The sequence below is a fragment of the Rhipicephalus microplus genome, chromosome 3 (genome assembly GCF_043290135.1).
Source record: "Rhipicephalus microplus isolate Deutch F79 chromosome 3, USDA_Rmic, whole genome shotgun sequence".
Classification (NCBI taxonomy): Eukaryota; Metazoa; Arthropoda; class Arachnida; order Ixodida; family Ixodidae; genus Rhipicephalus; species Rhipicephalus microplus.
Window position 1 is genome coordinate 90,201,159 of NC_134702.1, and position 27,195 is coordinate 90,228,353.

The 27,195-nt window shown below is 45.3% G+C and overlaps 2 protein-coding genes across 2 annotated transcripts in view; one reads left to right on the plus strand and one right to left on the minus strand.

Moving 5' to 3' along the window:
• LOC119172440 (transport and Golgi organization 2 homolog) overlaps nucleotides 1-19,708 on the plus strand; it is a 22,542-nt gene extending 2,834 nt beyond the window's left edge. The window contains exons 4-8 of the mRNA XM_037423552.2: nucleotides 12,663-12,777; nucleotides 13,550-13,623; nucleotides 15,378-15,534; nucleotides 17,379-17,486; nucleotides 19,326-19,708. Coding sequence (XP_037279449.2) covers nucleotides 12,663-12,777; nucleotides 13,550-13,623; nucleotides 15,378-15,534; nucleotides 17,379-17,486; nucleotides 19,326-19,455 — 584 coding nt within the window. The 3' untranslated portion in view covers nucleotides 19,456-19,708. The remainder of the gene's footprint in view (nucleotides 1-12,662; nucleotides 12,778-13,549; nucleotides 13,624-15,377; nucleotides 15,535-17,378; nucleotides 17,487-19,325) is intronic.
• Nucleotides 19,709-24,712: 5,004 nt separating this feature from the next.
• Nucleotides 24,713-25,663, minus strand: LOC119159961 (ubiquitin-conjugating enzyme E2 Z). Its single transcript, XM_037412748.2, has one exon. It carries the CDS (start codon nucleotides 25,661-25,663, stop codon nucleotides 24,713-24,715), a length of 951 nt encoding a protein of 316 aa, XP_037268645.2.
• Nucleotides 25,664-27,195: the final 1,532 nt, after the last annotated feature.

Below are 27,195 nucleotides of genomic sequence, written 5' to 3' on the forward strand. Positions count from 1 at the left end.
GTGAGTTGTGAGCACTGAAGTGCAATGTGTTTGTGAGTGAATATTTTTTTTTAATCATGCACATGGTTACTTGCAGTAGTCCTCTCAGAATCAGTGAACGTAACCTTTTGTGTATGACATTTTGTTTATATTGTTCACTTAAGATAGCAAGCTTACGATGTGGGGTCTCCGCGAGGCGAACGAGCGCATGGCCACGCCACGCTCTTGGAGTGAACGGACACAGCAGACGCGGTCGGTACAAAGCACACAACATACATACATTTATTAACTAATTTAGACGACGATATCGTCTGCCCAATGTTACATCAATTTTAATTAACACGCTACCATACAAACAACATAACGCAGTGACACACTAAACACACAATAACATGATAAACACACTAACACACCCAACACACTAACACATACCCAAGGTGGCGTCGCCAACGCCTGACTTTCCACGTGGGACCCCGGCGCGAAGCCCGCGGTGCCGAGCCCCGGGGACCCACGCTACAGACAACCGTTCGCGGCAGCCGCCACGCGCCGAAAAGACTCGCTCAACGCTCGCCCACCACCAAGGCCTGCCTTCCGCCAGGGGCCACCGCCAGCGCTACCACTCTATCAACAGTGGTACTCAAAGCGAACACAACGCCATCTATCGCCCAGCGGTGGTCACCACCGAAATAAAGCCTTGGGGCGAGACACATGCGCCACTCGGCGCAGACAACTTTACAGAGGGGGGGGGGGGGGGTGTCAGCACCCCCACAACGATTACATTCTTTTATTAGCCAGTACCAAATGTATGTAACCAAAATAACTATCTGCACTTGAGTAAAATACAGCCAGAATGAAAACTTATTAATGTATCATTAAGCCGGAAAGACACAGTGCATGCATCACCTGTATTTAGTATAAACTCACAAGTGAAATTGTTTGCAGAAGAACTTTATTTGACGTGTTAATCCTCACACCCTTTTGTATAAAGTTTTCTACATGAAACATCAATTTTGGCTGAAAATCTGTTAGAAGTTGTTCTGACTGCTGTCACTCAGGATTTTTTGTGAATTTTGTTACATCTTACAAAATGCTGATTGCAATAAATATTTGGTTAGCTGTTGCAAAACATTCTAATGCTCCATGTTGCTCGATTTTGCATGGTTCGAAACTGCATTCTTAAATTCCTCAGTACATTATTCATTGCACTTGAGTGCACTGCATGCATGCAATTTGCTACTGCCTCACTGGTTTATCAACTAGGAGTTTTAAGTGTCTTCCACCGAAAAAAATGGGATCAGTGTTTTCATCATAGCCAGCTTGGTTTCTTCTTTAGAGGAAGTGATGATTGAGATGGCTAATTGTGACCTTTTAACATATTAAATTCTGTAATTTGAACACGACTTTGAATATAAATGTTAATTAATTATAAAAACACATTCGCATTTATAAAAACAGGAATTGTTCAAGGAGCTCGTTTCTTTTGTTAGACGCAAGTCACGCAACCTTATGAACCGGTCAACTAAGCACTGATGTGCTTCACATCTTGGTCTTTTTACATTATTTATGATTCAGCCTTATCTGAAGAGCGCGCTAGAGATTGCAAAATAGTCTTTCAAATGGTTGTGTGTGTCGCAGGCTTTACGCTCTCGTCAGTTTTGTTTTTTTTTCTTTTTCTTCTCCCCATCTTGCGCCCTTTCAGGTTTCACTCGTGCCGTACAAATGTTTCAAAACTGTCACGTTAGTCAGCTTAATTTTTAGTTACCGTCAGTTACAAACTAACAAATCTAAGCTCCACTGTGCTCCAAATGGTGGTGCTTCTGCCATTTATGCGTGGATGACAGTCGCGCCATGCGGTTTCTCTAGGAAGCATACTTACTTTTTCGCTGCTGATACCAATACTACACATATCAGCAACGAAAAATCTTTGTCCCCACTTGAAATATTGCTTTTTCCAGCAATTACCACTGAAATTCGCCCGCAAGTTTTTGACAAAAAACCGTTGGCACCAACATGTCTCCGCATGGAAAAATTACCTACCTGAATATGTTAGGTGCTTGATAGGACGGAGATGAAGAAATGTTACTGAATAGGCCATCTATACCAATTTTCTCTCTAGTTGGGACAGGAATGGCTGTGGGTGTTTTTTTTTCATTTATTGTTAGGTTGTACTACGGAGGTTTTAAAGTCGTAATTTGTACATTCTTAGGTTTCTCTACATAAATACTTGGCTTGTACTATTATATAACCTTTACATGCTCTTTATCGGCTTTTGTCCGTTTTATTCTATGAGTCAAAGGCCCTAGAAAGTGCTTGTCATTCAGGAATCTGGCCTGCTCGTGCTGTTACTGGGGCTTCTCGTGCTCCTTCACTTCCGCGTACTTTACTCTTACTTATTCAGCGCTGAGCACACTGGTGCGAACTCAAGTGTCAGTAAACATTGTTGACGCGCTTGAGGAGAATGCTCTCAGTGGCCTGATAACAAGCAGATATGAATAAAGCTCAACAAGGAGCGTTGCTAGAGTGTTTTTCTTATCTGAAATGCCGAGATCTTGTATCAAATGTGATACCGGACAAAAATAACCTCAAAAGCTGGCCAGCGCGATAATGAAATGCTACTAACCACATGTATGAAATTTGTTTTGCATGTAATTGCCACCTAAAATAAATGTAAAAGCTGGCTAGCGCTATAATTCAATGTAGAGTACTATGTGTACTGTATTTTGTGCCTGTGTAATAGCCACTTGACTTTTGGAAACGAAAGGGCAAGATCTTCAAAATTCAGAAAAAGCTATTCTTTGATTCCACATGTAAATGCAGATAATGATGCACACACGTAATGATGTATAATTTTATGTTTACTGTCTGGGCAAACGGTGTGAATGAAAATTGCATTTCATCATGGTACCTATACTTTAACACAGAACCATCTTGAAAGACTGACTGTTAAAGGATGAATATGTTTAGTTTGCATAATACATGTTTTACCAAATAATATATTGTGTGGTACCATTTTTCCCCAAAAGCAGAGGCGTTGGAGTTTTGAGTGGTAATTCAGCAGTGAGTTTACACATTTTATAGTGCCATCTGTGGCCAGCCTACGAAACGTTTCATGTAAGGGAGAAGATGCACGTGGTTGTGTGGGCATGTTCATCGCCACTGCACTAGACCAGAGCTCGTGTGGTTGATGTGAAAAGGTGGAACTGCAGAACGAGGGCATCATTTTGTCATCTTTTAAAGCTTGAAGAAGTCCACTTATTAATATGTAAATGCTGTATAAAGCCTATAGAATGACTGCTGGTTGGACATGTCAGTGTAATACATTCATGATGGTGAAGTGCTTTAAAGAGCCACTCACCAGGTTTGACATTATTGAGCTGAGATTTGCAATGGATATATGGGGCATTCACGATCACATCTACCGAAATTTGCAACGCTACGTGCCGCAGAAATGAGTCAAATTTGAAGATAAACGCTGCTCTCCCTTCCTTTCGCGGGCTCGCACCAATAGAATGAGGGCATGATGTAAACTTGTGAATCGCCTTACCTACATTGTAGTGCTGTGACGTTGCCAACAGTGGCACGTGACATGGCAAAAATTATATACCAAGACATCCGTTGTTTATGTAATTTGTTGCTTGAATAGATGAATAAAACTTGAGATAAATAACGAGATCTAATAAGGGAATGTGTGCATCTTTTCTATTTTCCCCCCATGAATCGCAACAAGATGCGGGGCTAATGTGCCTGCGTTTCGATTGATATGTGAGATTTAACATCCTGAAACCACCACATGATTATGAGAGATGCCGTAGTGGAAGGCTCCGAAAATTTTGACCACCTGGTGTTTTTTAACGTGCGCCCAAATCTAAGCACACAGGCCTACAACATTTCCGTTTCCATCGGAAATGCAGCCGCCGCAGCGGGGATTCGATCCCGCGACCTGCGGGTCAGCAGCCGAGTACCTTAGCCACTAGAACACCACGGCGGGGCTGCCTGCATTTCGCATGCGTTTTTGTCCTCGTGATTAGGGCATCAAGCAGACGCCTGTCCTGAAAAAGATATTAATGGTCCTGCGTGTTCGAGCACTCATTATGCTAATCTATTCTACCATGCCTAACCCAGCGTTTCCAAACCATCTCGCAGGAACAGGAAATAGATTGACCACAAAATAACGCTGGTCAACAAAACATTGCGCTCAGGTGCTCGGGGGCTGTGCTTCTTTTGGCATGTCATGCGCACGTGACCTCTGTGTTGGATACCGGAGAGGGTAAAGAAGAGATTTGACTTGCGAAGGCTATGAGGAGGAGCGGCAAGAGTTTCGAGCTCGCCTTTTCTCATTGTCGTTACGCGCCGCCTAAAAAAAAAGAACAGTTTTCGTAGCTCGTGACGAACCGATTGAAAAAATTTTTCTGGCATAATGCTTCTCTTCGGACGCACAACAAATTTTACGGTCTAACTAAAATTTGTTATGGGGCCTGGTGAGCGCCCTTTAAAGAACAGAGACTTGAGAAAAACACAGGGCACAGGTAATTTATAAATCTTATGATGTATAATGCTAGAACGAGCTTCAAAATCTTAAAGCTTGGATAAAGAAATAGAAAGTGGACAAAAAGTTCTCTCAACCTACAGTCATCGACTATGTGAGCTCAAATCTCATGCTAGAGAAACAGTCCTACTTACAGTGTTCTTTTTGTGCCAGCTCTGTGAGGACTGAAAAACTGAAATATTGTTGCATTTTTTTTTGTATCGGAATGTTCACCATCTTTAGTGCCACAGTTCAGTACAGTTTTCATTAGCAGTCGAGCAGAGGAGGAGTTGTGGGAGATAGTGATGACAACAATGGCGAGACACTGTTTCATGCTGTCGTACTTTAGATTGTGAAAAAATAAGCTGGATCTGGGCAGGCTACAGGGATTGCAGAGCAGATAAACCGCCTTAAAGATAAGTGCGGCATTGAATTGATGAGGGCGTGATGGAAAGAACATACTTCGTTTATTTATTTTGTAGTGCTTGTGCGTGTTTTTTCCGTCCCGTCCCCATCGATTCAGTGCTGCTCTTACGTTATGAACATCGATTTAAAGGGGAACATTTTGGACAGATATCTATGTGGCTGAGTAAACTTTCACACTAATAACATAAACTCTCCAGCCAAGTTTATAGTCCAAAGATAAGATAAAACCTGTACTGTAAACGGACCAGATGTTCTGGGACCGATTCGGTCCCTTCTTGAGGGGTGACTGCTCGACATGCTACCCTGACAAGGCCAACAAGCCACCCTTGATAACCACCAGTTTGTTACATTAGCAGGATAGCCAAGGAATGAGAATTCAGTTTTGAGTGGCAGAACGTTAGTTCAAAGCGACCACGTTTGTAAGCTTGCCAGCATAGATTGCATTCAGCTGATTCAAGATCGAGACTTTAAAAACTGTTCTGGCAACGTTTTTGTGCTACAGTGGAGTGAAATAAAAAGAGAAGCTGATACTAATGATAAGTGGCAGTGAGCTGATAGTCGCTTGAGTATATGAAAATAGAACATGCTGGCGACTGCGCACACCTATGATGGTGACTGTAGACTGTGCAAAAGCTTTGGGAATGACCACATTGCTCTTAACAAGGTGTTTAAAACATGTGTGAAATGTGCCTGACCTGACTGTTTACAATGTCTGCAAATGCTCACGACCACAAAATGACAAGAGTTGTGAATACTTTTTATTATTTGGTGGAGGAAATATACTAATGCATCCCCATGTTTTGATGTTTTATCAGGAATTTTCTTTTCTTGTACATCTCATATCTTGCACTGCCTGGCAATTGATTTTGATTGCTTCTTAAGGTTTGGTTTTGTTCCTGCTTAACATTTTTTGTAGTAAAGTGTTTCATCATCAAGTCTTACTGTCCTGTTGAACCATTATAGTGACAATCGCCTGGCCAAACATGGAAGCTTGAAGCGTCATACTCTTGTGGCTTCACTCACTAGGAATATGCTAAGCCATCTTTAAAAATTGTGCCAGACAGCACATCTATTTTCACTATTATTGGCATAAGGGCTGAACTGTCACAAACTTTCATTGTGATGTCCACAGGTGCAATGCCACTGGTGTAATGAAATAAGAAGACGAGGAGTTGTGGTAAACAGAGTAGTCACTGGAAGAGCCTGTATAGGCTTTGTGATGTAAGTGTTCCTAAAAAATCATTGAAAAGTGAACGTGAAACGGGGGTTCCTCTGCAACAGCGAACCCTATTTGGCATACCAACCTATCTCGGGAGTTTGTTCCTACTCTTTATTTTATTTCCTCTTTAGTGCTCTCTCTTACCATTTGCCAGGGTGGTTTAGTGGTTATGATGCCTAACTGCTGACTTGGGGGAGTGAATCCTGGCTGCGGCAGCTGCATTTTGATCGAGTGGAAATGCTGCAAAAGAATTGGGGGAACCCTTTAGCTTCGCCGTCAAGAGGTGAATGCGATAGCAATATCCTGTCCCTAGAGCGCAATGACCATGTGCAAGTGAAGCTTTCGCAAATGGCTGCATTCTTTGTAATGAATAGCATGCTTTAAACCACGGGCAATGGTGTGCGTTAAATCTTTTCAAACTTGCTTTGCTCTCACTACGTGGCATTAAGGGAAAAAGGTACAGTAAGAAGTGTGCCTTTTGTAAGGGGTCGCCCGCTTTAAACCATGACGTCACGATAATCGCATGTTCTGACTACCGATCACAATGTCCGCTTATCCCACACGTTGGTACTTTTATTACATCTTGCATTCCGAAGCATGCATACGGGACGCATGTGCTTGTAAAGCATGCAAATTACTTTCACTGCATTTCCAAGCAGAGGAAGTTATTTTCACTGTAGACGTTTGGCTCTGTGGTAGAATACCTGCTTGCCACTCATATGACCTAGGTTTGATCCTCACTCGTATCCAGTTTTTATTATTTATTTTATTTTTATAATGAAGGATTGATGACAACAAAAGGGAACAGCAAGCATCATCGCAGAGTAAGGCACCACGAGATCGGCGCTGGAGCTCCTCCATCTTCCTCCTCCTGTCGCTATCTCGAATCTCTCACCTGCCCGTTTGGTTCGCCCAATAAACCTCTTTACATTTGGTGGATCGTGCTGGGTAACCACATCGCCTACAACCTGGAACTCCGATCCTGCACCCTGCCCTCGACCATGCAAGTTGACGCTGCCCAACAAACAATACCTCTCGCTGCCGCTACTTGCCCCGACCCAGTTCATCAGCGAGACCCCCCGATCTTTGCCAGCACCGAAAACCAGGACGTCGAGGACTGGCTGTCGTCATACGAGAAAGTCAGTGGATCCAACAGGTGGGATGACGCTGCTAAGTTAGGCACTGTCAATTTTTATCTCACCGACATGGCCAAGCTGTGGTATACGAACCACGAAACCGAGTTCGCGAATTGGTCCGCCTTCAAGGAGGCAATATTTGCCGTTTTTGGTCGTCCTGCCTTACGGAAGCTACGCGTCGAACAACGTCTGCGCACACGGGCACAGGAGCCAGGTGAAACTTTCACATCATATATAGAAAATGTGATCGATCTCTGCCGGCGCGTCGATGCTTCCATGAGCAAGAGTGCGAAGATACAGCACATTATGAAGGGCGTCGACGATGATGTTTTCCAGATGCTTCTCGCGAAGTCTCCTAGCACTGTGGCAGAAGTAGTGGCTTTGTGCCAAAGCTATGATGAATTGCGGAGGCAACGAGCTCAGACGCGACGCTCATTCCAGACAATCCAACCAGTGACCGCACTGGACGTTATGACTGACCAGACAAACCTTCTCGCACAAATGAAAGACTTCGTGCGAGAGGAAGTGGCTTGTCAGCTTTCTCTGCTGCCTTTCGCTCAATGCCAGGAGCTTTCGCACCAACAGCCAGTGCGACACCCACCACCATTGGCTCCCATGCTCCGACATGTGGCCCAGGAGCAGATTTCCGAGGCTATGCCGGTGCCCTTGCAGCAGCCCTCCGTCACCGCACTTCTTACTTATGCGGAGACACTAAAGCGGCAGCAGCGACACCACCCCGTGCCGTTCTAGGAACTGCCGTATACCTCAGGCCCGACTCAGCCGTCCACTGCCTGGGTTCCTCCCATTGCCACAACAGCCTCAACTCACCCGTCTGCCGCATGGACTGCTCCCCTCGTCGCCAATACTTGGAGAACGCGCGATAACCGGCCCATCTGTTTTGCGTGCGGCGGCCCTGGCCATATCGCCCATTACTGCCGTCATCGCGTGCCGGGATACACAGACGCCCGGACACAAAACAGCTTCATGGACCTTCCTCCATCCCGTCTGGAAAATTCTGACCCTCAGTCAAGCTCGTCTTCACGAAAATGTCCGCGTACTATGTCTGGTCGCTCACCTTCACCTTGTCGTCGCTCCGTGTCACCCATGCGTCGTCGGCCAGCTCCTGAACACGAGGGAAACTAACCACCGCAGTTCAGGAGGCAAGAACTGCGCTGTCGAAATGTTCAAGTCCTCGGACATTGCTGTCGAATATTGTCAAAGTTTTTGTAGAAGGTACTCGAGCATATGCTCTAGTGGATACTGGTGCTGCCGTTTCCGTGATGGACGCTAAACTTTGCCGAAAGCTCCGAAAAGTGACGACGCGTCTTAATATGATGTCCTTGCAAACAGCGAATGGGGACCCGGTTCAGCCTGTAGCCGCCTGTACTGTCCGACTGATGATCGCAAAGGACCACTACACTGTTGAGTTTATTGTGCTTTTGTCATGCTCACACGACATCATACTTGAATGGGATTTTTTATTGCCTAACCATGCCGTTATTGATTGTGCAAGATCGGAGCTTGAACTTTTCCCATTTTACGACCAACCAACCAGCCGCATTCAGCCCGCCGTACACAAACTCGTCGTCAAAGAAGGCACTGAAATTCCTCCGACAGCAGCTGTGTTGCTCCCCGTGTTCTGTGACGGCATTAGGAACGAAGCTGCATTCTTTGAACCATCAAGCCTCTTCCTTAGACGAAGATCACTTCTTCTGCCTTATTCAACCCTCTCTATTTCTGAAGGAAACAGTGCTCTTTGCCTCATCAATCCCCTTCCATATCCCGTCGAACTGTTTCAAGGTGAATCTCTTGGACACGTGGATGTCATTGATAAAGAACAAATTTTTACCATGCCACCAGATTGTTCCGGTGACTACGGCGCCATCAGTGCTTTTAACTCTTCCAATATACCACCTTCCGAGCTTTTCGATTCATCGATTGCCGACGGACTATCGCCATCTGAACGCTCTGAGCTCCTTCAGCTGCACTACCAGTTTCGTGAATCCTTTGACGTTGCTCAACCTACCCCTGGCCGAACTCCCAGTTTTTTCCACTGCATCGACACAGGTTCCAATGTGCCAGTACGACATCGACCATACCGTGTTTCCACCACGGAACGTCAGGTTATCACCGAACACGTTGACGATATGCTCAAGCGCAACGTTATCCGACCTTCCCAAAGTCCATGGGCATCACCTGTCGTTCTTGTTAAGAAAAAGGATGGTACAATTCGCTTCTGTGTTGATTACAGGCGCTTAAATAAGATCACTCGCAAAGACGTATACCCTTTGCCCAGGATTGATAACGCCCTTGATTGCTTACAAGGTGCCGAGTTTTTTTCGTCGTTAGATTTGCGTTTGGGGTATTGGCAGGTGCCCTTAGCAGATGGTGATCGTCCAAAAACAGCCTTCGTGACACCGGACGGGCTATATAAGTTCAATGTCATGCCCTTCGGTCTCGGCAATGCGCCGGCCACATTCGAGCGCATGATGGACTCGGTTCTGCGGGTTTTGAAATGGAACATATGCCTCTGCTACCTCGACGATATCGTCATCTTTGCACCCGATTTCGCAACACATCTTGTGCGCCTGAAACATGTGCTCACGTGTCTGAAGAATGCGCAGCTCCAACTGAACCTCAAGAAATGCCACTTCGCTGCTCAGACGCTCACCATTCTCGGTCACGTCGTACCAAAGGATGGTGTTCTTCCTGACCCGGCTAAACTACGCGCTGTTGCTGAATTCCCCAAACCAAAGACTGTAAAACAGTTACGCAGCTTCGTAGGATTGTGCTCCTACTTTCGTCAGTTTGTGCGCAACTTTGCCTCTGTAATTGCCCCTTTGACCCAACTTTTAAGCAGTGCCAACGACATCTCATCATGCTCTTCCGAATGTGATCACGCATTTACCACTCTTCGCCGTCTCCTGACATCACCGCCTATATTGCGCCACTATGATCCCACGGCTGCAACTGAAATCCATACAGACGCCAGTGGTGTTGGTCTCGGTGCAGTTCTCGCTCAACGCAAGCCTGGATCCCCTGAGTATGTCGTCGCCTACGCCAGCAGAACGCTCAACAAGGCTGAGGTAAACTACAGTGTTACCGAAAAAGAGTGCTTAGCCATACTTTGGGCAATTGTGAAATTTTGCCCATACTTATATGGCCGCACCTTTGCTGTAGTTACAGACCATCATGCCTCATGTTGGTTGTCGTCGCTGAAGGATCCATCAGGTCGCCTTGCTTGTTGGGCTCTGCGACTTCAAGAGTATGACATCCGCGTCGTGTACCGTTCCGGCCGCCAACATGCCGATGCTGATGCGCTCTCGCGATCACCACTGTCGACTGAGGCTGCCTCTATATCTTCTATGGAACACGCGCTGTCCGCTCTTGACATCGAGGCAATGACCTCTGCACAGCGCGACAATTCATGAATAACTTCGCTTCTGGACGTCTTATCTGGGGTACCGACACTTCCCATCACTCGAGCAATGCGACGCCAGGCTTCGCACTTCACCATTCGAGGTGGCCTCTTGTACCGGCGCAATTACTCACCAGACGGCAGGAAGTGGCTGCTCGTTCTTCCCCGAAAGCTGCGCTCTACAATCTGTGCATCATTTCACTTCGACCCGCAATGCGCTCACGCCGGTGTCTTCAAGACCTACGAACGTTTAAGGAAGTGGTACTACTGGCGTGGGATGTTTACTTTTGTTTGACAGTTTATTCGCGGCTGCCACGAGTGTCAGCGACGAAAAAAGCCACCGAATGCAGGAGCAGCTCCACTACAGCCGCTTGCGTGCCCTGACCGCCCATTCGATCTCGTCGGAATTGACCTTTATGGACTACTGCCATTGACCACAGCAGGTAACCGGTGGGCTATCGTTGCTGTAGTTCACCTGACACGGTTTACCGAGACCGCTGCTCTTCTTACGGCGACCGTTCAGGATGTCGCATCTTTCATCCTCCATCGGTTTGTGTTGCGTCACGGCCCTCCTCGCGAGCTCCTCAGTGACCGGGGCCGCATATTTCTATCCGACGTAATCCAAGCACTTCTCCATCAGTGCCATATTGTACACCGGATGAGTACTGCTTACCACCCTCAGACGAATGGCCTGACTGAGCGGTTTAATCGGACCCTGGGTGACATGCTCGCGACGTATGTGGCATCTGACCAAACGAACTGGGACCTGGTTCTTCCGTTTGCGACCTATGCGTACAACACTGCTATCCAAGTCACCACCGGCTTTTCTCCATTCTATCTTCTATACAGACTTCAACCATCGCACACAATTGACACTTTGCTGCCATATGCACCAGATGTATCTGAGTGCACGACCGTGTCTGAAGCCGCCCGTCACGCCGAAGAATGCCGCCAACTAGCGAAGCAGTTTACTACGGCTGACCAGCAACGCCAGAAAAAGGCCTGCGATGACGACCACCCTCCTGCCGCAAAGTTCGCCCCTGGAACCCTTGTATGGCTGTATGTACCACCCTGTGCACCTGGTTTGTCTACCAAGCTACTTTCAAATTACCATTGTCCATACCGCGTGGTACAGCGCACATCGCCCGTCAATTACGCCATTGAACCGCTTATGCCTCCCGGTGGCCATCGTCGGCATGGATACGATATTGTTTACGTGGACCGCTTGAAGCCGTACTTCGACCCGCTCGTTCCCACCTGTTAGATCGCCAGGATGGCTTGATCTTTCTCGACGGGGGCAGTTATAATGAAGGAATGATGACAACAAAAGGGAACAGCAAGCATCATCGCAGAGTAAGGCACCACGAGATCGGCGCTCGAGCTCCTCCATCTTCCTCGTCCTGTCGCTATCTAGAATCTCCCACCTGCCCATTTGTTTCGCCCAGTAAACCTCTTTACATTTGTATCTTTTTCGATTTCTTGCTCACACACGAGATAATGATTTTTTTGCTCGCTACCAGCGATGCTGACACTGTAATTTCTGCGAAACGAGCTGTTTAATGCTTTCGAGTTAAAACCTGTTGGCTTAGGTTTAGGTGCACGTTGTCTTCGAAATCTCCACACTTCTCTAGTGCACTGTCCCTCATAAACATTTTGTAGTTTTGGCACACAAAACCCCCGCAATGATTATTGCTATGCTTTCCTTCCCCTCCTCTACTATTGAGGCTGGGAGATAATGAGCGAAGCAAGCATAAGCATGCTGCTGAGGAAATCAATTGTTTCCTTGACGAAGATAAGCCCACGTTTTGAAACATTGGCTCACGATCATTCATCAGTTCAAGCTGCCATCTTTTCATCATCTTTCATCTCTCTGGGATGCATAAGTGTTCAGTGTGTTGCCGAGCACTATCATCACTTGTATCAATTTGGTTTATTGCTCCATGTTTTTTTTTTTTACAGGGTTTCTGGTTGTGGACTTTATAAAGTCCTCAATGGACGGCAATGCGTACCTGACAAAACTGATGAAGGAGAAGGACGAATTCAATGGATTTCTTTTTGTCGCCATCGAGGCCAAGCAAGTTCACCAATGCTTTTTGCTTTGGCGCCACATTGGCTCTGTATAATGTGCACGCCCCCTTCCCCTTCCCCAATTTGGACAAACCAGAATTTCATAATCAAAATTTTAATATTGAAAGTGGTGTAATGTTATTAATATTTAGAATACAGAAGGAGGTCCCATATTCAGACGATATCGGACCTTGTGTGCAGAAACTGTTGTATTAGTAATAACTTGAAGTGACAGTAGCACAAGGTAGTATTCAAGCGAAAAACAGAATAATAGCAGAATGAAGTACGCAAGTGATTATGTACATACAATGGAATGATCTAGGCATATCTCATGGTAGCAAGAAAAAAAAAAGTGAAACAGCAGTATATTTTCCTTGATTAAAAGGGCACCAAACAGTAAAGCAAAGATTAAATCTAGAAAACACTAAGTCTTGTGGTTAGTCTGTGCAGTATAAGTACATTTTTAGCTCTTTCTCAAAATGCTGCAATGGTCTTGCAGCCTTCCTTTTTATGGTGAGTGGAAGATAATGAATTAGAACTGAATGTTACAACTACAGTATGACCCCTTTATAAGAGACATACACTGAGGAGCAGATATTGTCTCTTTATGAGGTTCCGTCTTATAAGCAGGGTACCATGTTCAAGTTTTCCTATTACCATTACCCCTATTTTGATGTGGGCCCACTGGTATTCTTGTAGCCAATTGTCTGTTATATCAGTGTCTCTCACTAAGCGGCTCATCTGTAACCTTGTTTCTTTGACCCCGTGGTTGGTTTCAGGCCTCTTAAGAAGAATATCTCCATGAGTTACTACAGCAACCTCCAAGAGGGCGGACCGGTGCAAACAGAGCCTGGTGAGACATATGCAAATTTGCTATTGTCTAGGGAAGCTGCAAAGCACGGCGCTTCAGCGAGCATTGGAATGATGGGTATCACACGAACTTGTCTAATCTTTGTACTTCTCGCTCCGTTTCGGTTCATGTGACTTGAAGCTGTTTCCTCATGAAACAAAAATCAGCAAATGTTCAGCAGTTGAGCTTTACCACCGAAATATTTTGGGTGTACCATTTCGAATCTGATCACGAAGTTTGAAATGCTTCGTTCTTTCGTACGAAAGAAAGTCGAAACACAGCAATAAACGAAGCCACCAGTGCGATTTGCCACTCTAGTGTACGAAGACTAGGCAAATCCGTGTACTACCCATAATTCTCAATATTGCAAAATGATCGCAGCAGCAGAGTCTCCTCTAGTTAATTTTTCGGAAGCTCTATGGCGCCTGCTGTCTTTACTAGCTGATGGCTTAAAAATCAAAGATGGGTTCTACATTAAGAGAATTTATTGCTAGGCTAGTTGGTTCATTGTGATAAACTGTAGAGTGTAAGCTTAGTATAGAACATAGAAGACCACATACAACAAACGGCATGCGCTAGTGCACCATCCATCATAACCACAAAAGGACATGGTGCTCGAATGCCAAAAATGGAATTCTACTTCACGCTTCTGAATTCCTCGTCATAGGCTGTTGGGATTCATTAAAGTGTAATTTTAGAAAGGGGCATATGACATAACAAATCAGTACTGATGCAGAAAACAATACTAATATTTAAAAGATTTCTGACATGAATTTTAGATATTTTCGGGTTGTTGCTCTTAAGAAAAACTCTGATGATTAGAACCCCAAAAAGAGTGTCCTAGTGCTTTGGAATGCATTGAATATGTTTTCGATACCACTACCTTAAACTGAAAATTTTAGTTTCACTAAAAGGGGAAGGCTTCGCAGGGACGCGTCTACACAAGTCTGACATCACAGGAGGACTGCAGCTCCCGACATACTATACTCAGCAACAACTTTTCTTGGCATTGAAGTGAAAACTACAGAGCCAAATCGCGTGCGTCCTACCGCTAGTGAATGCAGTTCCACAAAGTTCCACGAAGTTTCACAATATCGCCCGTAGTTGGAACGCGGTACATAAAAGATCCTCTTTTATTTTCTACATGGAGCTATTTGAGACAAGACGCAGCTGACACCGGTCAGATATTCATATTTCTTTCAATTTATTGGTTGTGACTTCGCGTTTCTGTCTACATGAAACGCCAATTGTGCTCCCCCCGCCACTTTTCACAGCGTTATGAGACGTGCGCCAAATCAGACTACTTCGCGTACTGCTACATGTGCAGAAGCTCTGCCTTTGTAGTTTTTCCTTCAGTGCCAAGAAAAGTTGTCGCCGCATATAGCTAAAGCCATCAGACTGCTGTTAGTAGCAGATGTTTCACATAAACAATGATGGCTGAATCGTTGTCCAGATAGTTTAACAGTCATTTCTGGTATTTGGGTACCGTATGCAAGAGGCAAATTTCACAAATCCTGTGAAGTGTGTTGACTTGTTATGATAATGTGCATTGCAGTGGGGCTGGCAGGCAGACACTGGGCGGTTAGAACTTTAAAATCAAAGTGATACATTGTTTGCATGTTGTCTGGCTCTGGTGTGTGGAGTGCATGGAAACAATAGAATGCTCCTTTTGGGGTGTCTCAAAATTGTGTCAATTCTCTTTTAGTTTTTTTTTCTGGAAGCTTTTACCGGATTTTCTTTTTTTCTTTTTTCTACAGGTTTTCATGCATTTGGCAACAGTGTACCTCCACAGTTCTGGGCCAAAGTCAAGTATGGCAAACAAAAATTTGAGGACCTCGTCAGGCAGAACAACCGGTTCTCGCAGAAAGATCAGCTTCTCAAGAAGATATATGATTTTCTGGATGAATCAACGTCGTGAGCCTTGTTTTTTCATTTTGTTTTTCCAAGGGCTGGCAGTATGCATGCTTATTAATAGTCAGAGCATCGAGCGGCTGTGCTTCTAGGTGGGTGCTCAATTCCACAGTCATTTATGCTATTCAGCTGTGAACACAGCAGACATTTTTTCAAGGAGTGCCGACACAATAATTTACGTGCTGTCTTTTCTGTTCCAATGAGTGGCTAATGACCCACTTATCACTGCTGGAAAGCTCGTTTGCTTGAGCACAGGACAGTTGATTATTAAGAGACAGTTTTATACAACCCAGTCGTGGTTCTGGTTTCAGAAAGTGCCGAGTGAGATGGGTCCTTGAGCGCTTTTATTGTAAACATAACTTTTAGTTGTTTCTGTGCAACCTCTGAGTATATATTTTTCGAAGCATCACTTCCGTGATGGAAGTACGTCAGTGGAGTCGCGGTGGACAGCATAAAACTCTTTAATGCTAAAATGACATGTCAAAGGTCAACATGTTTCATCGAACAGCTGAAGGAGAAAAAAGGTGGAGATAGCTGCTCTCGAAAAGATAGTGCAAAAGCGGAGCTCCTTTCTTAAGTTGTGTGTGAAAAAACATTAAGTTAATGCTTCTTGAATTTTTCCTTTTTGCATCTTTTAAATCCTTGAACACTCCTTGAATTTACTGGTAAATACCGTGTGCGAACCCTCTGCACTGCTGAGGCATGGACGTCAGCCTGCGTATTTCCGTGCAAATCCACAAAGGTCGTGTCCCTCTTTCTGTTGAAAAGGTATGCTAGGAGAGAGCACTCTCAGGAATCATGACAGGGAACACAAACTCATGTTGATGTTGTGAGGTGGCATTTCAAGAAAGGGCAATTTGTGCGAAAGGCACTTTAAACTTGGTTTTGAGTGTATTCTTGGCTGTATTAGCCGTTGATATTTTGTAAATGGTGTGTGTGTGCCCACACAAATATATACCAGAAGTTATACAAAATTGGATGTCCCAAATCTATTTGAACAAAAGTTGTGGTTCATTGAACATTTGTGAGTGAATCAACTTCAAGCTGAAAATTCATGTGCAAATGGTCAAGTTACCACAACTTTTCTTCAAATAAGTTTTGAACATTCATTTTTGTTACACTGCAATCAGTTATGGCTACAAATAATTGTGTTATAATAATTTATATTTTCACTTTATTTGTTTAGAAAGAATATCTTACTCCCCAAAAAACACATCGAATATTTTATATTTTAAAAAGTACACCTCATACAAAAAGGAATAGTTGTAGATAAAAAAAATGTTACACAGATATACATAAACTCACCAAGTTTCCTCAAAATTGATCAAGAAATTGAAAAAAAAAAATTAAGTGCTATGTTTTTCTTTGAGTTTTCAATCTGCAAAAGTTAGAGATGTTTAGCCTATTCCACGTTCAGCGATAAAACACAATAGAGATAAAAGAAAACACAATAATAATTCCTATCTTGATGACAAAATTACATCTCATGTTACACTTATTTAATGACAGGCCTGTGCCGTGCATTCTCATTTCTGTACACAGTACAGTTACCGTTAGCGCCACTACATGTTGACACATTCAGGACCGATATAGGCACTTCAAAAGAAGTGTTGGAAGACCCCTTCAAGTGCAGGATTTAGAACTACAAGACGTACACAGGAATGACCGAACAAGATTTACCATGGGATTCTGAAGTACACTGGGGCTAGGAAGCAAGAAATTTTTTTATTTGCATGGCAAAGTCTTTTAGAAACTTCTCTTTCGAGTTAGTGTGTTGAGGTTTTAAGTTCACACGTTGAGGTTTCTTCTTCTCTCGAAGGGTTTCACTGGTCTGTTTCATTTTCTAGCTACCCGGTGGATGACGCCATGAGAAAACAGTCACAAGAGCCTGAAGCAACCTTGAGGCTGATGAACCAGATGAAGTACATCTTGCCCAACTACAATTACGGCACAAGGTAGTACCACTCCTTTGTTGCCCCATGATTGTCAAAACGCTGTGCTTATCCTTGCAACGTGGCCGCTGACGTGGCGTGATATTCACTTCTCACAAACTGCCTAAATTCTCACAAACTTGCCTAAAATGTGTCATGAAACCTGTGTGACATCTGCACCGCACAAGAAAGCTTTATCACATTCGCTACAATTTAGATGCTCTGAGAGGATAAACCACTTCTGGAATACAGTATTAGTGATTTGAAAAACAAGTTTGTTTTTGGAGAAATAGGAAAACTAATAAAAACTTTATTTAAGGAAAAACTAAACATTTTGAAGGCAGACTGGTGAGAAGGGTGTGAAGGACAGAGACGTGCGGTGCTTATATATGATTGCTTTTCGTAAGAGGCTTGCTGCAACTCGTTGCAAGCCCTGGCAGTAAAAGAAGGGCAATGTCCCTGCAGAGCGGTCAATGTTTTCTGCTGTCTGGAGAACGTAATAGGATTCGAGGAAGAGTCGCCGGCAAGGGTTTCTATATTCTTCCAGAACCACCACGTTGTCGAGATGGATGTGGTTAAACTGCTTGCAGTGTTCTACTACTGCACTCCAGTCACTGTTTAATTGATCGAGGTAATTCTTGTGCTGCTGCATTCTTTTGTGAAAGGTCTTAGTTTAGGAAGCAGGGCAGTCGGCGCACGCTATTCGGCATACGATGTCCTGAGCTTTTTCGGCAGCTGCGTGATTTTTGGGCCGAGGGATGAAGCTGCCGATTGTGGTGGATGGCTTTGTGGGCTGAGAAAGACATAACCCTGCCTTCCTCAGTACACGGCTATTGCATCGCAGGCGCCGGTGATGTAGGAGGTCAATACACGGAGACGTCACGACGACACAGGTGTCCCGTTTCCCCCGCCATGAAAGGAGATAGACTGTTCGCCATCATGTGTCTTTGTTATGTATATTTCATAAGTACGTCTGTAGTAACAAAACATCTTCATTGCACCTTGAATGCTACACACCACAGGTTACGTAATAATCTCAGCTTCACGTGCATCTTTGGTAACACATCAGCACTGCCACGGGCAATCCGCATGTGGAATGATCTTCTCGATGATATTGCCTTTGGTAGTAACCTCAACAAGTTCCTGCTCAAACTTGAGATACATTTTTCTTAACATAGGGTCATGAGATTTTTTTTTAATCTTTAGCTTTCAAGCTTTTTTGTCTTAAAGTGTTGCATTGGTTCTTCATTACGTGGTGTAATACGCTGTTTTGTGTACTCTTCAGTTATGGTGACTGTTAACTTTGTAACGCAGCATTTTGTGGTTATCAACCCATATTGTGAAATGCTTCTTATTAGTTTAGTTCTTATTTTCTCTGTAACCCCTTTTGATGCCCTTTAACCTGTAAGGTATCTTTCAATATTTAAATTAATAAGTACTACTCTTAGCTATATATCCTTGACAGCAGGGTGATAGTTGTTGTAGCCACATTTGGCAATTACATACATATTGATTGTAGTTAAGCAATAGATATGCCTCATGAAGCGTAAATTCTAGCGTCTATCTATTGGATGTCTGTACCACTCCCGATAGCAAAAAAGCCGCGTGACCGAGTGATGACATCACAGTATGCCCTCATAATTGTTGTGGCGTGCCGCGATCATTAACGTGGCTACACCCAGACTCGCGGTTCTTCCGTATTCAGTGCGTTTGAGGAGACTTGAGTGCCGCTGTAAGTATCTACTTCTTCCCTTTCTCCATTACCCGTGCATTTACACTGCACAAGTATGCCATTGGCTACATGTGAAAAGCACTGACAAATGTGGAGTCTGCAAGCATTTACTTTGCCCTTTATCTGTTCAGGACACAAACCGTCCTCTTTGTGAACGGTGCGGGCAAGGCCGAGTTTATCGAGAAGACTATGAAGGAGCCCATCAACATAACGTCTAAGATTGTGTGGGAGACAAAGACCTTCACCTTCGACATTGCATGATTTGTGGATGTTATAGTTCTCAGACACAAAATCTGGTCACCATTTTTGTTCTTCTTATGTTGGATGTGTTTCAGCGTATGTAGTCCTTTGTATCATGTAGCACTCTTTTTCACGGTGAAATTTCAAATTATAGATATTATCGAATACTCCGGGAAGAGATACTATACATGAAGCATGGAGCCTCTGTTTATGGGGATCCTTGCTGTTATGCTGGTGATTAAAGATTTTATGAATACGTGTTGCTGAACCAAAAGTGGTCATGTATTTGTTTTCCTTTTCTATTCTTGAGGTATAAGAAAGTATGATGCGGCAAAATGGAGGCAGGTTAAGTTTCTGGTCAGCGACATTTTGTGCAGAGAAAGGCACTCTGACAAACTCTAAAGAAAAGAGTAAATTTCCCTTGCATAAAGCAATTACATTTGTGTAAAGTAATTACCCTTTTGTCATAGCAAAGCACTTTCTGCCATGATAAGTCTCTTGCTGAACCGGGAAATAACGGTGGCAGCATCGCCTACTAATTCGTTTTTTCATCTTGCCATGATTTCACAGATTTTGATTATGTCTACAAAAGTCTGTACATTGCAATGGGAATGTACTTTCGTGAAGTTTTGTTTCACCAACTTTGCCTAAATACAAAAGAAAAGTCCGAAATCAGTAATGTCCCACTGAGGTTGCAGCACTGAAGCTTTGGTGCAGATTCATAAAGTGGAAACTTCTTAGACTTTGGTATCTTTCTTTTAAAAGACTAACATATAGGCACCCGACTCTGGACCAGAGGGCGTGACTGATCTCTCTTGGGCCACCTCAGCATTGTTAGTACCGTCCGCTAGGGATACCAAGAAAATTGAACTTTCGCTGAACACATCGACATGCTGGAGTGTCGGTGTTCTTTTTGTCGCGTTTTCAAAGAAGGATACCTGGGTGCTTCCATAATTACCTGTGACCCCCCCCTGTCCACACCTGAAAAGAAAAATGTGCCCTGGCAAGCCCAGTTTTGCTACTGCGTCTACTTGCTAGGCTACACAGTGGCTGGCCCAGTTTTTCTGTGTCTACTTGCTAGGCTGTGTGTTTCGGCGCTACCATCGGGTTTTTACAAACGGCATTACCGGGTACCTATTGTCAAAAAACAGTTTGCATTCACATCACATTATGGCCTTGAAATAAAACAAAACAGAGCACTGAAAGAATTGTCCAAATTGATTCATAGGTCTACATTAGTGTCTGGCACCAGAGTTCGATTATACTACTTGAAAAGGTCCACACAGGCTTTCTTTATTAAAATGTGGATACGTCATCAGGTGAAATAGCGCACGTCTGCTGATTTTCGCACCATCTGTGGCGAGAAAACAAGGTAATGTGCAGCATTCTTGTGTTTATGTGCTCATGCTGGCAAGGAATCTCACATTCAGGGGTGAAACGGCTGCGTCGTTGTGCGCCAAACTTGCTTACCTGTGCCCTCTTGCGCCGAACCACTCCTGCTGCGCCAAACTAGCCTATCAGTGCCGTACTGCGCCGCATCACCAGAATTTAAGCGCCAAATGCGAAAGTGGTCAAGCGCGGGGCCCGGAAACGTGGCTGAAACATTGTCTTTTTGGTTTCGTCGAAATGGTTGGTTTCGGTTTCATGAAGGCTGTGATTGCTCCAGGAGCAGTCAAGAACTTTGATCCCAAGGGCGTGGTCGCTGTTGCTATGCGCGCGCTTTCGGCAGGCATCAGCGGGAATGTCTAGTGAACCCTTCTGCGTGTTGCGTTGTTCACGCGAAGAGATTGCGAGAAGAGCATCTCTCCCGAGCACGGAGGTATACTCTAACGCCAGCGTTTTGTACAGTTACGCGATATCGGGTCTAAAAAAGCTGGCTGTCGGCGTTACAATTTGTTGCTATCGCGTTCACTGCTTCGTCATTCCGGGGAAACTGCTTTCTTTGCAACATGATGGCAGCGTTCGGAAAAGAAATAAAGGATGTCAATCACGGAGCTCAAATGAAGGGGTGTGTTGTCCGTTTTCCGTAACAGAACAGCCTAGCAATGACAGGTGCACACGAATGCTCATCAAACGTTTGCGCTTATTGACTCGGTGCTTGACGCTTGCGCGTTCAGCTAAAAAAGTAACATGGTTGGCTGTTCATAACTGAAGTCACAGTTTCACCGCAAGGGTGAAGTAATGAATGCGATAGTAGAAAACTGTAACGTTATATGAAGTGAAGCTGGCAGCTAACTTTTGGATCTGATCTGACATAAGTAACAAGACGCTGGTGTACAAGAATACGGCTACTTCAAGGAGAGAACACCTTCCGCACAGTCTCTTCGCGATAAGAGTGTAGCAAGTTTATGTGTATGCGAGTTTTCCCGCTGATGGCTGCCGAGCTAGCGAGCGCACCAGTGATCGTGACCATGTCCTTAGAAGCAAAGCTCATAGTTGTTGCTCGAGTGACACCTGCCCCCCCCCCCCCTTCTTTTCCTCGTTTTTTTTTAATGCTCTTCTAAGACGGGCGGAGTGCTTCCTGTCTGCTTCGACTACAGGCCTCCTGAACGGGGGTATCGGATGGTATCGCACGTGCCCTTCCAGTGGCGGAGATGAGCCAGATCGTTCGATCTCTGCTTCAACCGTGTTCGTTGCCCCCGCTCGCGCGCTTTTATCCGTGGATAAAACATACGAAGCATGGGGTCCTGTTATCAATTAGGAATTTATATGCGACATTATGGCAACAGCGAAAACCTGTCGATAGTGTCCATATAACTTCTATTACAATAATGAGGTTATTGCACAATTTACTTGAGTGTTCGAAAAAATTAATACTGTCTTCCCAAAGAAAACCCTGATGGAATGCGAAGCAGCAGCGGTGCTCATGGACGCGATCGGCGTCGACTCGCGCCTTGTCGGGGTTGAGGGAATGCGCCGGTGTGCATAGTAGCACCTGGGGAGGAAGCATGGTTCTTGCAAAAAGATGAAAGATGCAAAACACGAACGAATTCTTTGTGCGTGGCCGGGGTCATTGCAAAATTAACTATATATTCGGTGCCTACCGCCACTCCCTGACCTCTCGTTCGAGCTTGATCATTGTTGCCGCATTGCACGGAACAAACGCGCTCTCAGGTGATTTGTCGCAGTAGAGACCCGCTTATTAGCAGCAGTGGAATCTCAGTAGAGACGTCGTTATTAACAACAGCCTGACTACACCCACTGCAGGGTGAAGGCCTTTCCCACGTTCCTCCAATGAACTCTATTCTGTGATCTCTGCTGCCCCGTCATACCTGCAAATTTGTTAATCGCATCTGCCCAGCTAGTTCGTCATATATTTACCCTCTCAAGTTATACGTCTCACGCACAACGTTTAAAACCAGCCATACGTCATATGCAATAGATGAGCGTCCCTTAGAAAGGGGGAGAAAGAGAGATAGTGGCGACCAACTGAAATTTTATTTCACTGCGTGCCGGAAGGAGATGCGCAAGTAATTTGAAAACAGCCAAGTTAACTGCGTACGATAGGCTAATGCGCGCGGGCTACCTTGCTCTTCGCTATTTTTATCGTTTTGGCAGACAATCATATATACCAGCGCAAGTAGTTGGAGCTAGGCTAGTATGGAATGCACGTGAACCCAGATAACCCTAGCGTTAGTATAGAAATAACGCAGCTGTGCTGTATGCTAATGGTTCTGTGTGCATTCATAAATATATGTGGGTGCAAGGCCTGTACGTGTAACGTTTCCACTGCCTTAGAGTTTGTCACATGGGCTTTGTCGTGCGTCAAATGTGCACCTTTGATCCCGCGCTTTCACGCGGATATGTACAGTGCTCAACTCGGCTGTCTATAACGACGAAGCGTCGTGCGAGAAACAGCACGAGCGACATCTGCAGTCGCAAATACGCCACATCTGAGCATGCGTGGCGCCAGTTATGGGCCTGCCTTGATTACTGATCCCTGTTTATCGCCGTGGATGCAACAACCGCTTTGGCCGTCGAAAGCGCTCTGAGCCATTTCGCAAAAAAAAAACAACAAAAAACTAAGAAAGGAAGACGAAGTAAAACCGTTGTCGCTGTGATATCATCACGAAACGAGAATATTTTTTGTTGTTTTATTTCGATTTTGTAATGTTGACAGCGCCTCGACGGCGAAAGCAGCCATCGCGGCTGCAGAGATAAAAAAGGGTGGAAACTGCAGGGCAGGCACATCATTGGCGCCGCGCATGCTCAGATGTGGCGTATTTGCGACTGCAGATGTCGCTCGTGCTGTTCCGCGTGTGACGCTCCGTCCATAGCCTCCTATATTTTTTTGTGCCCGCGCATTAGCGCTAAATACATACGCGCCATCCGTCCCTTATAGTTTTGGCGCTCGCCGCCAGATGCCGCACCGATCCCATAATAACAGCAGACGACGCGGCCTATGCACGCTTGCGTTTATGACGGTCTAGAAACCGTCTACATTGCATTGGATTATGCGTATACGTTAAGAAGTGCGCACACACCAAATTTTTAACACAAGCACTGTATGCAGAATGCAATGTGAGCTTTGTTATTTGATTTCGCGCTCAAAGCTTGAGCACTTTTCGAGACAATGGTTTGACATGAAAATCTTTTGCCAAGTCGTGTTTGTCAGTCACACTCGTCGCGAAGTTCAGAAAAAGTGGGCGGAGAAACTTCACGAGCACAACCTCCAAAAGTTTTTTATGATGTCCCGGGGTCGAGCACTTGAGTTTGTCACGTTTCTGTAGTATTTGCGCGGCGTTGTCAACGGCAGCCTTCAGTGGCTGATTCATCTTTCTCGCTCTTGCGAGGAAAACTTCCGCGTAATTCTTTAGAGAATTTAGAACCATTACGAGCTCAGTTGACGGATACAGTAGTACACCTGGGTGGATATCTCCACATTCAATCAGAACATGCTCCGCCGTTTCCTTATCTTTCCCGCAGCATGTGCATTGTTCTTCTTCTTTACTGAATCTTGCTTTATAACTACGCGTTCTAAGGCAACCCGATCTCGCTTCAAACAGTAAAGCGCTTCCCCTTGAATTATCGTAAAATGCCTCCCTCCTTATTTCATTTTTGCCCTTTCGGTAGTTACTCAAAGCCGGTTTTTTCTCCATAGCTGCCATCCATTCTCTCGTTTTGCGCCTCGGCGCTCCGCCAGGAGCGCTCGCATCCCATAATAGCTCGGGGGACGGCGCTGAGGGACCGACCGCTCGGGCACAAAGTTATAGAGGAGGCTATGCTCCGTCGTTATCGACAGCCGAGTTGAGCACTTGACGCCGTTGCAGTCGCATTGTCACGTTTTCTTCAGCTTGACACTCGCGCTCTTTTGCAGTATTCGACTGTACAAGTCCCGTAGACGCTGTAGCAGCGTTTCATACCCCTGAGAGGCCTTCCAATCGCCGGTCAGAGAGCTCGGGTTCAGGCTAAGCTGGGAACACGCTAAGATTTCGTACTTGGCATAATGGTCTACGAAATGTTTCACCACAGTCTGCTGCAGGACCGGGGGGTACGAAGAGTTGCCCAGAAAGCAGGCCTCTAGCACGTCGCAAATCGCGACTCTGAGTGTCTGGAAGCGCAGTTTGGCGTTGTAACCGGTCGTCTCTTCGAGCCAGGTTCCTACCTCGCGTCCCAGTGCACGTTCGTCAGCCAAAGGCTGCTTGGTTAGCAACGACTGGATCGAAACCAGCACCGCCTTCAGGGTCATCTCTGGGGTCCACGAGGGTCCAGGAAACGTGCCCAAGATGCTGAGCGAGACGAGCCCGCTGCTGTACAGGTTCGGGTTGAAGCGCACCCTTCCGGCGTCCGTCGTCATGAAGCGTACCAGCGGTGGCCTGGCCGGGTAGTCGGGGAGGCATTTGAGCACGAAATGGAAGAAGCCTCCTTGGTACGGTGTGCTGTCAGGTCCCACGATGACGGCGTGGACGTTGGTGATGTCGCTTGCTTTAGGCTCGACAAACACTCCAGGCACAGGGTTGTCAAATATGTTCATGAGATCGCGGTTGAGCCGTCGGTGCAGCAGACACTGCATGGACGGCTGCTCTGGCTGGGACAACGTGAACTCCAAACTGTACACGGCTGCACGTTGCCGTGGTTCGTCGCTGCTGGAAGGGGAGGCAATGTCGGCGACGACTGCGGGCGGACGGCGTTGCATCCTGTTGGCCGCTGGTGCAGAGCCCATCATATAGCTCGAGATGATGGTAATGATGCGTGCGTTGATGATATTCGTTTTGTGGCGCATACCCATGACGGGTCACAGAGAGGCCATGGATGGAGGGTGTGGATTATCTGAAATAAACTATTACATAATAATTAAAGAAAAGGAAAGAAAGAATAGAACCAGAGAGTTTGCGTAGGAATGCTTGAAGATAAATTAAAAAATAACCCACAATATATGATAGAATTTCTGTGAACAAGTGCGATGTACTATCGGCGTGTCGCGCCATGTCTAAAGAACATTAGTGTGGTAATTGCTGTGCGTTACACGAGACTTTGCACGTGTGAGACACCTGCGTGGTGGACGCCTTCGGCCGGTGCTGTAAAAAAAATAAATGGGGCAGTTGGTGCAAGTACGAATTCACGTGACGGACCCTTTTACAGCGACAACCGGTGGTAAAGAAATAAGTTGCAGTTGCGTCGCAAGGGCGAGTCAATGAATGCGCTAGCAACAAACAGCAGCTATTACGTGAAGCAATGATCGCAGCTTCCTCCTTCACAAAACGGGATTCTTGTAGAAGGTGGTGTTGGCGTGATCACCTTCTTCCTTGATCAGCATCGGAAGATCAGCACAAGGAATGGGAAAGTCAACATCGTATGCTACACCGACTAATGTCCTTGCTCAGTGGAATATGAGCTTTTATTTTCATGCCATCAAGCTTCATCAACATACTGTCTGGCAGTTAACGAAAAACGCAGCGTATTAAAACAGATGTTAAGTAATGGCTCAACCTACAAAGAAACTGCTGATAAGAAAGCGACAGCATCGTTCTCGGCACCGACGAAGATGTAGAAATACTGCTGCCCAATCTGGACTATCACGACGTCATAATATAGTGGACCACTTGACTACTCTGTCGTGGTAGCTAACTAAAGCTTACCAAAGAAAACTAGTCATACAAGGATGCACTTTGAGCACTATCTGACGCGAAAAGGTTGCCACGTTAAACTCGTTGGGCGTGCGAGGAGAACGCTCCTTCTCAATCGCTGCACGCCAACAGCTCATCATGCCGCTAGTATGATGGCAACCGCAGCCGCCATCTTACAGTGGGTACGGCTTCACTCGAGGTTGATAATTTTCACTCCAGCAGTGTTTTTTAACCTCCATGGAAGCATCTGACGGAAATAGTTGCACGCTTGACGTATCTCAACCGCCATAACAAGTAGGAGGCCGAAAAAAGCGCATCGAAAAATAGTCCGCATGTTGCACGCCGAGTTTCTGAACCTCCCTAACCAGATTTTACTCGTGCCGTGGAAACCCTTGATGCTTACTTCAAACAATGTCATCGGCACTTTGGTAAACAAAGCAGTGGGAACTCTACGAAAGGGAATCGAGGAGCGACCGCGCTGTGAGATTCCCCAGGCTTCACAGTAGTGGAGCTGCATTTGGTTTGGACTTTAGGAGTACCATGGTCACATTCGAAGCTGTGTGCAGCACAAGGAGAATAGCTGCCTAATTTATCTGATTCAGTATTCCGTAGATTATAAAATCGATGATCACATATTTCAAATTATTTTACTACCGCGAAATCTCCTTTCTATTCGTGGTTATGATATGCAAAA